Genomic DNA, 16,096 nt, shown 5'->3' on the forward strand with positions numbered 1-16,096 from the left:
TTAATGTGCTACTTCAGTTACGATGGGATTTGAGAAACTAGTAAAATAAACGACTTTAAGATGAAGTTTATGATGTTCTACTTTAATGACAAAATAAACTACATGATTATAGTGGACATTTCGAGATTAAAGTTGACATTTCGTGCTTTTTTCACACTGTTTGCCTTTTTTTTCAATGTACCCTAATAAGCTTTCATATGACACTCAGACGTTGGGCTACGAGTCGCCTTTTCACGCCAACTTTGATATGTGACAACTTTTTTATTTTGGGCACTGTGCGACTTTGTGAACTTGAGCTTTCGAGTTTCTCCGACACGCTATGTCACTCGATCAACTTCCTTTTGTTGCTTATATAACTGTTTAAACCAACATATAGTACATTTTTCTTTGCCTCCATTTGATATTCGCTGAAATTCTTCTATTTTTCCTTGTACTTTTGCCATTGCCTTTTCACAGAAAGCTGGGCTTAAGGGCTATTTATATTGATTTGCATATTCAAAGAGGCGTAATTCTGGGAGGAGTTGGGGTGGGACAGCAAGCGTGTGCATGTGCGTTTATTTCCACGCTGAGTGGGATTTATGTAGCGGAAGTTGGCGAATGCACAGATTCCTGCATCTGGATTTTTCTGTGCATAAGCACATTTTGGCTTTTGTGCTTACGTCATGTTATAGTGTGAATTCTACACACGGCATTATGCATGAGGCCCCAAGTCATGAGGTCAACTGAATTGCCTGCAGGACTTAGAAGAGAGCATTGTGTTAAGGTACAGATCTGGAGAAGGCTACAAAAATGCATTGAATTGAAAAGCATTGAATGTTCCCAAGAGAAAAGTGACCTCCATTGTTCTCAGATAGAATAAGTTTGGAAAAACCACATCTGTTCAGTTTGGAACAAATGCATTTCTTTCTTGAATTGGCTGCCTAGCAAAAGTGAGCAATCAGGAAAGAAGGTTCTTGGTGAAATTCATGGCCACAAACCCATTGGTTACTCTGATTGAGTTCCTGAGAACCTGTGTGGGGATGGAAGAAACATCCAGAAGGACAACAATCTGACCTTTATGGATTATGAGGAAAGATTAAAAGGAGCCGAGTCTTTTCAGTTTAAAATAAAGAGAATTAAGAGGACACATGATTGAAGTGTTAAAAATTATGACGTGATTTAGTACAGAGAATCGAGACTGTTACATTAAAATGAGTTCATCAAGAACACAGTGGCAAAAATTTGTACAAATATTAGGACAAAGTGGATAGGACTGGTGAGCTTTGTTTTGATGAATTGCCTGTTCTTTTCTACATTATTTAAATGTTATTTCTAATGTTATTTGTAATGTCACTTTAATACTCTCTGCTCCAACCACCCTTTTGATGTTTAACGTCTTTCTGTAAGGTTGGATACACTTTACATGATCAATGGATCATCTTCTGTTCATACTGACAACATGATGTTTGTGAGTGAATTAGGGCTCAAATATTAATATGTTGCCTTCCATTTTCAAAGCTATTTTGGAGGTTTTTTTATATATACCATTACAGGTGTAATATGTTAAAAATGATGTTCCTGGTTGGCCACTAAAGCAATTTTGTTTTTTTTTATTCCAAAAAATTTAGAAGAAAGGTTAAAATATCAAATGCTCACCTTCCGAAAACAGGATCCAGAGTGCAGGGTATGTATTTGTCCTGGTTGCTGACTGACTTCTTGCCCAATGAGATCTTCACATAAGGGTCACACTGCCATAAATAAGAAGAAACAACATGAGGACCTGAATGAAAGCCGGCATTCTGAAAATTATAGTGTGGTTGTTCTTGATGTGCTGTTGTGGATATATGATTGCAGCTTCAAATTCTAACCACACATCCTCTCTGAGTTTGTCCAAGTAGTCTTAAAAAATTTCCCATTTATTTATGGTGACTTGCAAATGTTGAGAATTTAGACAAACAGAAGGGAACCATTCACATAGACACTAAACCGTGGTAAGGAAAGTGCCAGACTGGTAAGAGATTCTGAGGGTCCAGGACAGTGTTGGAGTGACACAGAGCAAAGGAGTCTCCCAAAACAAGAGACAAAACTACATCGGCAAAATTGGAGGTCCTGTATGTAACAGTGTAGAAAGCTGTTTCGAAGAGAGGTGTTTGGGAAGGCATTGGACACTCTAAACAGAGTGAAAGAGGGAGAGTGGAAAGATGGTAATAATATTCTGGCTGTAAGGTGGCAGTGGTGGTTCTACCTTGCAAATGAAAGTGTCAACCAAGTGCCAAGGAAGTCTGAGACAAACACCTGCAGCCTGCTAAGGGACATAGGGGCTGGAATGGAAAAGGGATAGAAGGAATCTGCTCAAGATACCTAGTCCTTTATGGGCTACTGAGGCCTCAGAAATGCAGGGGCACCATGGTCTTGTATGTACCCTTGTGCTCCTATAGGCAAAAAACAGCCTCTGAGTGGTCAAAGTTGAAGAGAATGCCTTGGAAACTCAATGACAGCAAACTTAGGCCAAATCAAATTAAATTAGCTTAGTAGGAAATGTAGTAGTGTTTGGGGTTGTGATTAATACAAGTAATGTTTACACACAGTATTTATTAGAGAGGTTAGACAGGCCACTTTGGTGACAAAGAAGAGAAATGAGTGGCATTTACTAAAAGATGTGAATTACAGAGTATAAGGATTGTGACATGGAATATTGGAAGTGTAATGAGAAAATCTAGTTGTGGTAGTGCTGAACAGAAGGGGAACTGATATGTGCTGCATACTGAAGATAAAATTGAAAAGGTAAAAATAGTTGCTTTTCTGGCAGGGGAGAAGTGATGGCAATGCTGGGGTTGGTGTACTTGTGCCATAAAAATGGACAGATAAAGTGGTTGAGGTGAGAAGAGTGAGTTAGAATGTTGTAGTTACATGATTGTTGGTAAGTAACTGTTACACATACCCTTGGTATATAACCTACCAGTTGGTAGAAATGAAGAGAAAATTCTCTGTTGTGAGAGGTTGATGGGGATGTTACGTCTAGGATGCCTCAGTAGAAGGTGAGTGTATCGAGTGGTGACCTGAATAAGCATATTGGAGCCAGTGCCGAAGGTTAGATTACACAGGATATTTAGCTTCAGTATGAAGAATGTTGAGAGCAAGAGGATTCTTGTGTTTGCTGATGCATTATAAATAGTGTCTTGCAACAACATGTTTAAGAAGGTAGAAAACAAGTTGGTAATTTATGAAACCGGTAGTGTAAAGAACATGACAAGACTTTTCGGTGAGGAGAATTGATTAGGCCATGGTGAAAAATGTGCAGGTGTTCCATTAGATAGATACTGTATCATGAACATGCTGAAGATTCTTCTCTTAATCTTAAGATTAGTCTCTGCTGGACTAAAGTAAGAGGAACTATGTACCAAGGCCAAATGTCTGGCAGTTGAAGTGGGAGAGTGTGAGAAGTAAGTTTCCAGAAACCTTATTAGCAAGAACGAGTGAGGTTTCTGAAGCATCATGTTGACAACAGTTAGAGAAGTCTGCAGCTGGACAAAGGGACTGCTGGGACACAAAGGAAGCATGGTTTTGGAATTTTTAGATAGAGATGGCAAGTGAAGTGAAGAGGAGATGCTAAAAGGAGTGGCGAAAGAAAAGGCCTAAGATGACAAGGAAATGTTCAAGAAAGAATAGCACAAGAAACCAAGAGGTGACAGTTTTCTTGTGAGCTGCAGAAAGAGAAGAGAAAGAGAGACCTATTCAGGATTGTAAAGCAGATGGCAAAAGAAAAATCGGAAATAGTAAGAGTGAATTGCTTGAAAGATGTTGAAGGGGTCATTATGCCTAATAATGAAAGGTACTGAATGATCAGAGAATGATGATGAGAGGAAAAAAAAAGAAACTACCTTCACATTTTAAAAAATCTTTAGTCAAAAATGTACTGACAAAGACAAAGAAAGGTATAGCAGTAGGTCAAACTGAATTGGTGTCAGAAATGTTGAATTTTAATAATGGTTTGTTTTGAGTGTTAACTGTGTTACCAAACATGCACATTTCTGTATAATTGTGGACTTTAATATTTAAGGAGTTTGTGATTGAATAAACATGTTTAATCCATCCATCCATCCATTTTCCAACCCGCTGAATCCGAACACAGGGTCACGGGGGTCTGCTGGAGCCAATCCCAGCCAACACAGGGCACAAGGCAGGAATCAATCCCGGGCAGGGTGCCAATCCACCGCAGGACACACACAAACACACCCACACACCAAGCACACACTAGGGCCAATTTAGAATCATTAAATATTTAAGGTACAATATGGCTATAAAAGCTAATAAGATGATTACCAAAACTTAAAGTTCAGTCCTCTTTTTAGTAAGTCTGTTTTCATTTGATTCTTGGTTTCCTTTTTCATAATTAAAGATTGTCTTTCTCTGTTTTGCTAAACAAAGAATGAAGCTTGTATCTTTTTAGTCTGACAGCAGGTTGTAGATGCCTTAATATCATTAACAAACATAATAAAACTAATTCAACAGTATATCAGATTTCAGATCCATTTTAAGTATGTATATTAAATTCAACTCAAGAATCGAATTCATTAGGTTCCATATCCTGTTTACAAAGTAGCAGAAAATTCTGGATGAAAAATAAGAAATGTGCTGGATGAAACATGATGTGCAACTGTTACCACAGGGTTCCTTGGAGCTTAGTGAAGAACTCTAAATTTCAAACAATAACATGAGGCTAATAACATCAAGGTGCGCACAATCACTTTGACTCCTCACACATGACCCCTTCAGATGACACGACTTTACCTTTCCATTAGCATCTTTGGGTTGTAGACCAGTTGCCTGCACAATGTAGACTCGTACAAGACATTCCTCAAGACCATTGGGAGGCAGCTGTCGGAACTGGCGGGATGGTGGGGGCATGGAAGGATCATCTGGAAGTGGGTAGATTTTAAACATGCCCTGTAAAAGACACAATGTGTCACTTAAATTCTTATTTTTCTTTATTCTTTGCATATTGATGCACGTGAAAAAGTTTAAAATTTCTAAAATATTAAGCATAAGTGATTAGTGCATTTTTTATAGAACATGCACCATTACAATGCCTAATTCTAAACATACATTTCTTTCTGAACTCTGGGGGGTGAGGGGGGCAGTAAACTATGCCAAGGAATTGGGTACCTCAGAGAGGCAGTTTCCAGGTGCACCATCACAGTTAGGAAGGGTGCAGCCTGCTGCCAGTACAGCATGTCAGTATGCCCTCAGGATCATCTGCATGTTAGAAGGAAGTGAACCAAAAAACCCAACAACTGAGAGTAATGTCTGATCCTAAAGAAGGCAGGCAAGGAGATACATGAAGGTGGCACCATAAGCTGAGGAAGGTGAGGGTAGGATGATCATTCAAGAGGAGAACAGAAAGGACTAGCAGTAGTTCCCTGACTTGCAGGAGAAAGACTGTAATCATATTGCTGGAAAATAGGACACTCATCCAAAGGGCAAGAAGAAAAGAGAGATTGAAGGTTAGAAATGGGATGTTTTGATACTTGGCAGATGAGCAAAGGAGCAAGCTACTAACCACATACTAGAAGGAATGGCCTCAAGACTGAAACCAGACATGGATGAGATGCCACTTCATCATAGGCAACTTTCACACATTCGTACTCGGTCAATTTAAAGTGGCCAATCTGTAGAACCCCAGAATCCAATGCGGAGTATTATGCAAAAAAAAAAAAATCTGCACTGCACACATGAGGGTCAGTAAGTTCATGATAAACCTAGAGTAGCACATATAATAATATTCAGTAACAAAGGACAGATATTAGGCCATTTCCAACCAGTTATACTGTATCTTTTTCACAACCATGCCGAGCCAATACTTATTTCAGTAGGAATGAATACAAGATTTCGACCAACCCATTATGAAAAGATAATCTATCAGAAGCCTCAAAGACACATTTAATTAGACTAGATCGAAACTCAGAAATATAATTAACTACATGTTCTTGCACAGTGGGTACACACCAGAGACCTAGTTTTTACACAAGCAAAAGAAGAACATGCAACGTCAACACAATATATAGACCAAATAGGAGCTGAATCCCTATTGGGCCATGCTAATGTCTTGGGGTCAAATAAATTATCATCCTAAAAAATATGTTTATTGAAAAAGTCTTTCATCTTATTTATCACCCTTTTAAAAAGTAAGAACTCTTTTGTGTTCTGCACAGTTCCTGTATCCTACTGCTACCTGGTAACAAACAGCTGAACTCACCTTGAATTCACCAACAACAGATGGGTCTTCATTGTCATCCTGAGATTTGCCTCGGTACAGTTTAAAGGTTTGACAAAAGTCAGTTAGCCCCTCGAAATCTTCTGTCTTTTCTAGTTCTGTGTTATAAACCTAGAAGAAAAACAGTCTATCTCAATAAAAAAAGATAGTTAAAACTGCATATACACAAAAGTAGTGAAAGGTGCTATAAATATGAGTGATATAAATATCAATATCTATTTTTGTAAGGTAATAAGATCTATAGTAAATACTGTATGTACATAACGGAATTGTCAGGGCTGGTAAATGACCTTGGTAAGGTGGGACATGTCAATCCCAAAACCTTATTAAAACCTCGGAAAAGCCATGTTGTCACTTGAGCAGCTCTGCCAGCAAACCCTACCACACACATTCACATTTGTGACCCTTGGGCAATGCTTTGTATTAAGCAGCAAGGTAAGTTTTCAGTGCCTTAAAATTAGAACCTTTCTGCTGAGAGTTGAGCGTGGGGCTAACACTAAAACTCCTAACTGTTTAGAAACCCAAAAAAAGAGAAAATAATTGGTCTGATTCATGGAAAAGACCCATGCGTGTTAAAAGGAATTTGAAATTTGCTCTCTTGTCCACTAAGCTACTGGGTGCTGTACAGCAATTTAGAACTTTCACACAGCTGTTATAATGCCACATATTCCCGCTCTCATGCAGCAGTTTGGAAGTGCCACACATACAGTATGTTATTGCGCCTTTTTCTCTTTGTTAACAATCCTGATTCTCCACCACCATATGTGCTCGTCATTTGTGTGTTGGTGCTTTGCGCCGCTAGATATTCAAAGGGGTATTGAAGAACTCGGTCATATACAATAAGTACTGGCTGATGTGTTATTCAAATCCACTCATCAGTAAAAAAAAAAAAAACAATTAGAGGGGACAGAGGGAACAGAGCCCCACATGGGCAGCTAAGGGCAGGTGTAGAATTTTTCACTTGTGCCATCTTGTCACTGCTGAAACAGTTTGGGATTTTGGAACATTTCAGATTTTAGAATTTCTGATTAGGGATGCTCAACCTATATTTTGATTGCCTGGGATTAAACTATATTGAGGAAGATTTTTGGGCCATTGAGAGAGGAGAATGAGAATAAATTGAAAAGAAAATGGATACTGTGATAGATATTAAAATAGAAAGATCAGATTGGTTAGGATACTTAGAACAGATGAAGGAGAAAAAGGGTACGGAAGAACGTGTATCTGGGGTTACCTGGAGGAAGGAGACAAAAAGGACACCCAAGAAAAAGATGGCTCAATGATGTGCAGGATGATTTGGAGAAGATAATCAGGAAATGGAGGAGACTGTCTATAGGATGGTCAAAATAGATTAACCTGAGGTTGCAACCTCAGGCCCTATAAGAGCTGTAATTTTCAGAGAATCAGCTGTGCAATAATATTATGATACTATGGCACAGGGGTGCAGTGGTAGTGCTGTTTCCTTGCAGGAATCCATGGGTTACCCTGTTTGTTTTACAGGTGCTCTGGTTTCCTCCCAAAGTCCAAAGACATGCAGACTGGGTGAACTGGCATGGCTTAATTGGTTATGTAGATGTATGTGCATTCACCCTGTGACCATGTGACAAAACTTTTGGAAAACTAGGGGGCTTCGCCCCCTGCTTGCTTTGCTCGCCAACCCCCACTCCACCTGTGCTATGCGCCAACCACTTCGGGTATCTGCCAGTCGTGTTGTGAAGAGTGCGACTGAACGCACCCCAAGGAGATGCGATTGCACCTCCGAAACCCCTCTTAAACAGTGATACAATGGGAACCACATACACTATTTTTTTACCTGCTCTTTGCTCAATCAGCTGCTGGATTGCTGCTGCTGTTGCTGCCTAGCCACATGATCTGCATTTCGCGAGGTGGACTTCTGTCATATCACCTATGTCCATATATTCGACCTCTTTTCACTTTTACCTTTTCATCAATATCGCATTGAATTTTGATTCTGTGTTTGGGATTACATCATGACAACGTAATGTATAACTGCCCGTGAGTGAATATCATTTCTTTCTCTGTACAAGAAATGTGTCTGACATTACCACGTAGGACTTTTCCAAATCTCTTTGTATAAGCTCTTGTGTCGCGGGGCTTCCAGCACCGGGCATGGTTACATCGCTTGGCACAAAGACTTGTCTCGCGGGACGTGAAAGTGTCTTTGAGATAATCACGTCTCGTCTCCTTCCAAGATTTTTTTTTTTTATAATACAGAGACATATTGTCGTTATGGGTTAATGAGTATAGATTGATGGACAAAAATGGCAAATTTATCCATTTAAAATTAAATCCACCACACAATAAAGTGTGCAGACAGTGAAGAGATCTGAAAAGTGTTTGAATCAATTACATGTATTTTTCTATGTATGATTACTATTATTATGACTATGTTACAGTGACTGTTATTCTTGTTTATTATGCATTGCTCTCTTTGTTTTCATTCTTGTGGTATATAAACTCATGAGGGAGTATTTTTTGGGCTCTACCATTTCACATGAACTTGTAGAAAAGGAGGAGCAAAACTCCTAGTTAAACACTGATTAGTGTATTTACCAAAACATTACATAATAGTATAAAAAGTGTTACTACACTCTAGCATTTTGACACCCCACCCTCACTGGACCTTGGACATACTAGACACCCCTGGTGCTAATCTGCTTAATCCTGACATTTTGAAATTACTGCTCTCTGTAACCTTTCACTCCAAACGTCTGCACAACGCTATAGCATCTGGAGAAGACAACAGCTTGAACACTGAGAGTATCTCAGCTAATTGCTGCATTCATCTTGATTAACTTTTAACTTGAGTTTCCAAGCAGAGCTTAACTGTGCATTTTTTATTCTAAGATTCTTTAATACAGGCTAAACATCAAATTATTATTTGTGTCATGTTGTTGTTGTGGTGGTTATGTTGTCACCGTTTTGGCTTTGAGGCAGCACTGACTTTTCCAGGCTTGGGCCTGCCCCATCAAAGGAGCCAACGTTCCCTACTGGATGTTTCAATTGAATGTCTTTCTTTCCTGTAGCATTTAATATGGGAAAGTCTGAAGTAATGCTAACATTTTTGGAGTACCATCTATGGGAACACAGAAGCAATCCAATTGTTATGGAAGAATAATTAAAAGTGTTTTGCTTTTTCACTCCTATTGTTGCAACCAAAACCCAGATACTTGACCCTTGTTTGTCATCTACATATTTTCATGTAAAGTTCTACAGCACTCTAGTTTGCTGATTTTTGTCCACTTCTAATATTTACTTACCTTTAAAGTGTCAAAGCCCTTCTCCAGATAAGACCCACACATGGCTCTTTCCCCAGTGGAAGCATAGAATTTGCTCCACCAGTCTATAAACTCTTCCTCCTGTTTGGAAAATACAAATATACTGTTGGCAAGTGCAGGCAGTTGCAATATCATCAGGACCTTAAAGATCTGAACACTTTATAAATTTGTTAGCATCATGGCTTGTGCTCAGTTCAAGCATTCTAAATTTGCTTATCCATCAATGTATGACAGAGTGCTAAATTTACTCCTGTACTGGAAAGATGAACAGGGCAAAAAGGACAGGACAGTGAAGTGAAGTGTGAGAAGCACAAAAGAGCATGAAGGAAGCACTGAGGATGGGTGTCTGAGCTCATTTCATTTATCCTATGATACCATAAGATGTGTTCTTTGCACATGCTTTTTGTGAATGCATGTGGGACTAAATAGAAAGGTACTGCAAATAGCAGAATACTGTATGTTTAAGATCATATACAACATATAGTGAAGAACAACAAAGCAAAAGGATCATCTCACAATACTGAACATGATAAACATCAGTCATTAGCTCTTTAGAGCAGTCTGAGTGTCATGAAGGCAGGTTGAACAAGAACAAGTAACATCATTGATGTGGATCATGCTACAATTTAGGCCAAACTGTGGACTTATCAGGAGGTTACAGGGTTGATTTATGAGCAGTTTTATATGTGTAATGCCAGCCTACAATGATCCAAAAGATGTGAGCATTGAATATTAGACACTAAATTGATCACCATGTCTGTGCTTCCATAGTAACATAGATCAGTTGAGTTATTTGCTGAATTTCTCACTGGTTGTTCCAGTTGCTGGTTACTTACCCATTTCATCATCAGCTGAAACATGAATGCAGAAAATAAAAACAGAAAGAACATTGATTATTACATGAAGGTATGTTGAATAGCTGTAGGAAAACAAACTCGTGGTTGTTGAGCTATTTCAGGGCTCCATTGTCTGAAGATTAAATGTGGTAGTCGAAAAAGGTGATGGATTTTTAATAGAGCTGTTCCACTTTTCTAGTTTCTCATGATTTTAATTATTGCTTTTCTATTTTTGATTTGCCTCACATTGCTTTTGTGAGTTTCAATTCCTAATTCGGTCGCTGCAAAACCTCTCCAGCTGTTTACCGTTCTGAAAATCAGTTCTGTGGATGCCTTTGTGAGTGTGCCCTCTGACAAACTGGCATCCCATGCACTGCTAGTTATTGTCCTACAACTGATGCTGCTCCTTGACTTGGAAAATGGGTGGATGGATAATTTTAAATGGTTGAAGCCAAAAGAATAGAAAGCAAAAATGAAAAATATAGAGAATGTACAAAGATGCATGTGGTTCTTCTCCCCATTAGTGCCCTTGAACAGACTCCATCAATTTAAAACAAATCAGTCATCTCATGTCATACTCAGTACCTACAAGAAAACGAGCCAGCTAGCACATTTGGCTGGCAGAAACCTGATATCTGGGTCTGCCTCGATTGCAGCAAACCAATCTGTTAATAATAAGAAGCCAACTTTAAATTGAAAAAAAAAAAAACATAAATAAATAAAATAAATTGCTGGTTCCAGGTGCTTGCAACTAAAGTGGAATGAATGTCATGGATGAATTGTCTTGCCATTAAACCTAGTGTTAAAGTGGGAGCCAGGAAATTTCCAAATGAAATGTATCTTAATCCAAGGGGAGACAGAAGGCTGCACATTCACATTTGTGTTAACTCATCTGTATGTTTGTTTGTTGTGTGCAATCTAAAAAAGTGATGTGTAGATGAGAGGTGGTTAGAAGAGCTAGCTAGTCTGGTAAAGAAGAAGAATTGGGACGCAAGAGTATAACATCCATCCATCCATCCGTTATCCAACCCGCTATATCCTAACTACAGGGTATTAACAAATTGCCTGATCTGTAGTTAAGGCACTAGATTAAAAGGCAAGTGTCCCCACCTCTGACAAACTGTGAGTCCCAAAGAAACAGTCAGAGATTACTGTACTTGTGGTCAGTAAGTCAGGCGTCTTCAAAGCATCAGCTTAGTAAATATATTTACATTTTTCTCCCTATAATAAGGTAACCAGTCTAACTCTAAAGTACACCAGGCATATTTTCAGGTCCCAGTAGCTGAGAAGATCAGTTCACCACAACATACAGTACAGCCACAACATATTTGTACACTGTGGAAAAATGGTCAGAAATGGAAATTAAATTGAGGATATTGAAGAACAAACTTTAACAATGGTCTAAAACAGGGGTCTCAAAAACTGGTCCTGGAGGGCCGCAGTGGCTGAAGGTTTTCATTCTAACCCTTTTCTTAATTAGTGACCTGTTTTTGCTGCTAATTAACTTCTTTTGAATTAATTTGAATTGAATTGCTCTTGAAGACTCAGACCCCTTAATTGTTTTTTTGTCCTTAACTAGCTGCCAGAAAATAATGAGATACAAAAAGAAGCCCAAACATGAGCAGCAAACTGTGTTCATCATACAATATCTGAAAATAAAGAAAGATGAAGGTCTCAGGAATGTTGATCTGCTCAGGTCCACAAAACATTTTAACAGTGTTCTTAGAAAATCAACAGTTTCATAAATCTATGCTATTGCACAATGATAGCAGCAATAAGCCATGGAATTAAAGAACGGGTTTAATTAACAACAGGAATCAGAGCCTAATTAAGCAACTGGTTGGAGTGAAATTGGTTGGAGTTTCAGGCCCTGACTTAGTTGGTCTTCTATTGGCTCACTTACTTCACATTTCATTTCTCTTTGGGTGCCATTTAAGGAAAGGAATGAAGCAATTCGGAGGAACAAATCTTAAAAAACAAGTCACTTAAAATGAAAGGAAAAGGAGTTAATTAGCAGCGAAAACTGGTCACTGATTGAGAAAAACATTAAAATGAAAACCTGCAGTCACTGCAACCCTCTAGGACCGGAGTTTGAGACCACCGGTCTAAAATGTAACAGTTATGTGTTTGTTATGTAAAGAAACAAGAAAACTTTTGTTCAAAACATATTCTGGAAGTGTTTCCAAATTATGTAATGTATTGCCTTTAAACAATTATTTGTATACCTGGCCATTGGAATTTTCTCAAAGTCCTGCTCAGCATTTGGAAGGCACTCCTTCGGTAGAAATAACAGCATGCAGGCTCCTGGATTATGCTTTCAACAAGGGTATTGCCAATGGCTGGGTCAAGGCTCATGTCTTTCAAATTCTGTTTGTTGCCTAGTGGGTCTGCTGGGCATTTCCTTTGCATCTCATCCCAGAGGTACTCAATAGGATTGAGATCCGGACTTTGTGGCGGCCACTCAAGCACTTTCACCTTTTTTTTTGGGTGAAGAAGGCTTTCAAATGCTTTGCAGTGTGCTTGGGGTCGTTATTTTGCTGGAAAATGTGGTGACACCCAAGCAGTTTGGCAGCAGATGGGATCATCTGGGTAAACAGGATCTCCTCATATACCATAATTCATGCTGCCACACAACCCGAAACCAACACACTCCCACCACCATACTTGACAGTTGGATTTAGGCCCTAGGAGGTATACTACTCCTTCGAGTTGTGCCATACTCTCTGGTGACTATTATACCATAAAATTGATTTCCAGAAGCATATAGGCTTGTCAGTATGTTCTTAGGCAAATTTAAGATGTTTCACTTTTTACTTATAAATGGCTTCCTACAATGAACCCTTCTGTGCAGCCCACGTTTGTTAGGCCTGTTTTTATTGTTTGTATGCAAACCTGAATTCCAGTAGCCTCCTTGACTTGCTTTGCAATTTGATAAGCAGACAGCTTTTTTGTTTTTTTATGGCAAGCTCTTTGATGTACTTGTCTGTCTTTGAACTAGTCAATTCTCTTTCTCCCACTTCCCTCCAGATTAACAATTTCACCAGACGTCTTGAATTTCTGAATGATTTAGTGCACATTAGAGTGCCTAATATCAAGTCTGGTGGCAATGTTTGGATCAGAATTACACTGATTGTGTAACTTTATGACCCTTTCCCTCAATGCATTGGGCATTTCAGTGGTTATAGCCATGTTGGGAAACTCAACTAACTCTACAAATGCTGGTGTGGAGAATGACCACCAAAGCTACATGTAGTACTAAGGGTACCCAATTACCTGACTATTTGGAATACCTGCTGTTATGTGTTATGTTTAATGATCTCAGTTGTCACTCGGAACTCCTCCCATTGTGACATATTCATTCAACTCTATGAATGGCCATGTGTACAAAGGCAGTAGATTAAATAACTTGAAAACACTTCCAGAATGTGTTGTGAATAAAAGTTTTGTTACATTTTAGATAGTTTTAAAAGTTTGTTCTTCAATATCCTCAACTTTATTTCCATTTTTGACCATTTTTTCACAGTGTACATATAATCTTTGGCCTCACTGTAAATGCTTGTGTGCCTGTTGCGGCCAAGAAGGACTCCGATCCATCAATCAGTTCAGGTAATGGATGAATCAGTACATCACATTTTTAAAGACTCTAAATTGGAAACATAAGTATTGGTGTGTTTGTGTGTGTGTGAATGAGTGTGTCTTGTAATGAACTGGTGACAGGTCCCTGATTGGTTTCTGGCTGGAGTTCAATAACGCCAGGTTATATGTTTTACCTTTCCAACAATAAACTAATGTATAGTAAGTGGGATTGAAAATGGATAAAAGATTTTAAAAGCCATAAATAAAAAAAAAAACAATTATTCAACCTGGTTGTCAGTGTGCGTCTTGGTATAATCAATCTTGATCATGTCCAACCAGAAAAGAAACCAAATAGTGCAAACATGAGATGCAAATTAGAAGTTCAAAATGTTGTCCTAACAAAGAAAGAAGGACAAAAGAAGTCTTCTGAGAGGTGTTTACATGGAAAGTTTGTCCCTGTGACTTTAAATCCTGTAAAGTCTAAAACTGATGCTTGTATTCTGTGATATATCAGCTTTCACAGGTCAAGTGACCAGTTTTATATTGCTATACAAAGGTTAACTTGGTTATTAGCTTTATAAGAATATGGAGATGGATCTAAAAAATGTTTAGTTAACATTGTCAAGGTATGGAGGTTTGAAACACTCACAGAGCTGAAGTTTATAAATAACTCGGAGTACACAATACAAAATACTGAAGGATGAAGAATACTTCAAGTTAATGTCGTGTGTACATAGACCAATGAAATTCCTACTTTTATGTTTCTCATAAACTAGAGACAACAGTATAATAAAAACAATAATGACTATAACCCCACTCTGTGTTTTACACGGAACACTCATGCAGCACAAATGGCTATCGAGTAGAGTTATAATCCGAGGGCAAAATCTGTTCCTGAATTTAGTAGTGTGGGTACTAATGGTCCTGTGCCTTTTGCAAGAACGGACAAATGAGAAACATTATGGAAGAAGATGATCCGCTGTGGCAACCCCTAACGGGAGCAGCCAAAAGAAGAAGAAGAAGACAAATGAGAAACATGGCAGTGCAGGATGACAGAGGTCTTAAATTACACTATTTGCCTTTCTAAGGAAGTGTGTGTTATATGCTGCAAGTTCCAAACAGAAGCACACCACATACCGGTAATATTCTGATCCAGTCACTACTTTTTGCATTGTGTTGTAGTTCTAGGATGAGTGGATGACATACCTGGATGTAATGAGCAAGGATGGATTCCAGCATACACTATTAGAAGTTTATGAACACAGAAGGAAACTTCCAGGATGTCTTTAAATGTCTTAAATGCTAAAACCAAACTGCAGAAGCTAAAAACCTTTTAGAGTTTGTGCACTTTCATGTCGAGCACACATGTGTGACCACTAAAAATAATCCAGGAGACAGGAAAGAGAATTTAATTTGATGATAAAACTAATGTGAAGCAAACATGATCAGATCCATCCACCTAAAGCTAAGACCATCTAGAAAAAGCTTTGGTTCCTGCTGAAGAGATGTTGGTGAGGCCCGCAGTGGGCACTTACCCCATGGTTTTTGTGTAGATCCCAATGCCCCAGTGCAGTGACATGGACACTGTGCTGTAAAAAAATGACACTGTCCTTCGGATGAGATGTTAAGCTGGAGTTCTGACTCTCGGTAGTCATTTAAAAATCCCTGGGCATTCTTCGAAAAGAGTAGTGTTTATCCTGATGTCCTGGCTAAATTGTCCACTGTATACTCTAGCCCCCTAATCACCCCCTGATTCTAATTGGTTATCTCTCTCACCCCTTCATCACCTAATAGCTAATGTGTGGTGAGTGTACTTCAAAAATGGCTGCCGTTGCAATATCCTGGTGAATGCTACACATTGGTGGAGGTTGAAGTGGTTCCCATCTACCTATGTAAAGCACTTTCAGTTGTGAGAAAAGCACTATATAAATGTAATAAATTATTATTATGAAGACAGACATATGCATTCTTTAAGGAGGACACCACCAACATACAAACACCTGCTCATCTATTTGTTGGGGAATCATTTAGAATGAATCTGCCCACACATTTTTAGATTAATCGTGCACATTTTCACAGATTGTACCTCTATAAGCCACTTGTAGCAGCACAAGCACAAACATTTTTTCAAT

At 38.7% G+C, this 16,096-nt stretch overlaps 1 protein-coding gene across 9 annotated transcripts in view; it reads right to left on the reverse strand.

Moving 5' to 3' along the window:
- Nucleotides 1-16,096, reverse strand: part of dysf (dysferlin, limb girdle muscular dystrophy 2B (autosomal recessive)) — a 311,739-nt gene that overhangs the window by 47,516 nt on the left and 248,127 nt on the right. For all 9 annotated transcript variants that reach the window (XM_051928469.1, XM_051928467.1, XM_051928471.1 and 6 more), the window contains 4 exons: nucleotides 9,535-9,633; nucleotides 6,236-6,364; nucleotides 4,771-4,926; nucleotides 1,636-1,727 (listed from right to left, as the gene is read on the reverse strand). In XM_051928469.1, the coding sequence (XP_051784429.1) occupies nucleotides 1,636-1,727; nucleotides 4,771-4,926; nucleotides 6,236-6,364; nucleotides 9,535-9,633 (476 nt within the window). The remainder of the gene's footprint in view (nucleotides 1-1,635; nucleotides 1,728-4,770; nucleotides 4,927-6,235; nucleotides 6,365-9,534; nucleotides 9,634-16,096) is intronic.

This window comes from Erpetoichthys calabaricus, chromosome 5 (assembly GCF_900747795.2).
Source record: "Erpetoichthys calabaricus chromosome 5, fErpCal1.3, whole genome shotgun sequence".
Classification (NCBI taxonomy): Eukaryota; Metazoa; Chordata; class Cladistia; order Polypteriformes; family Polypteridae; genus Erpetoichthys; species Erpetoichthys calabaricus.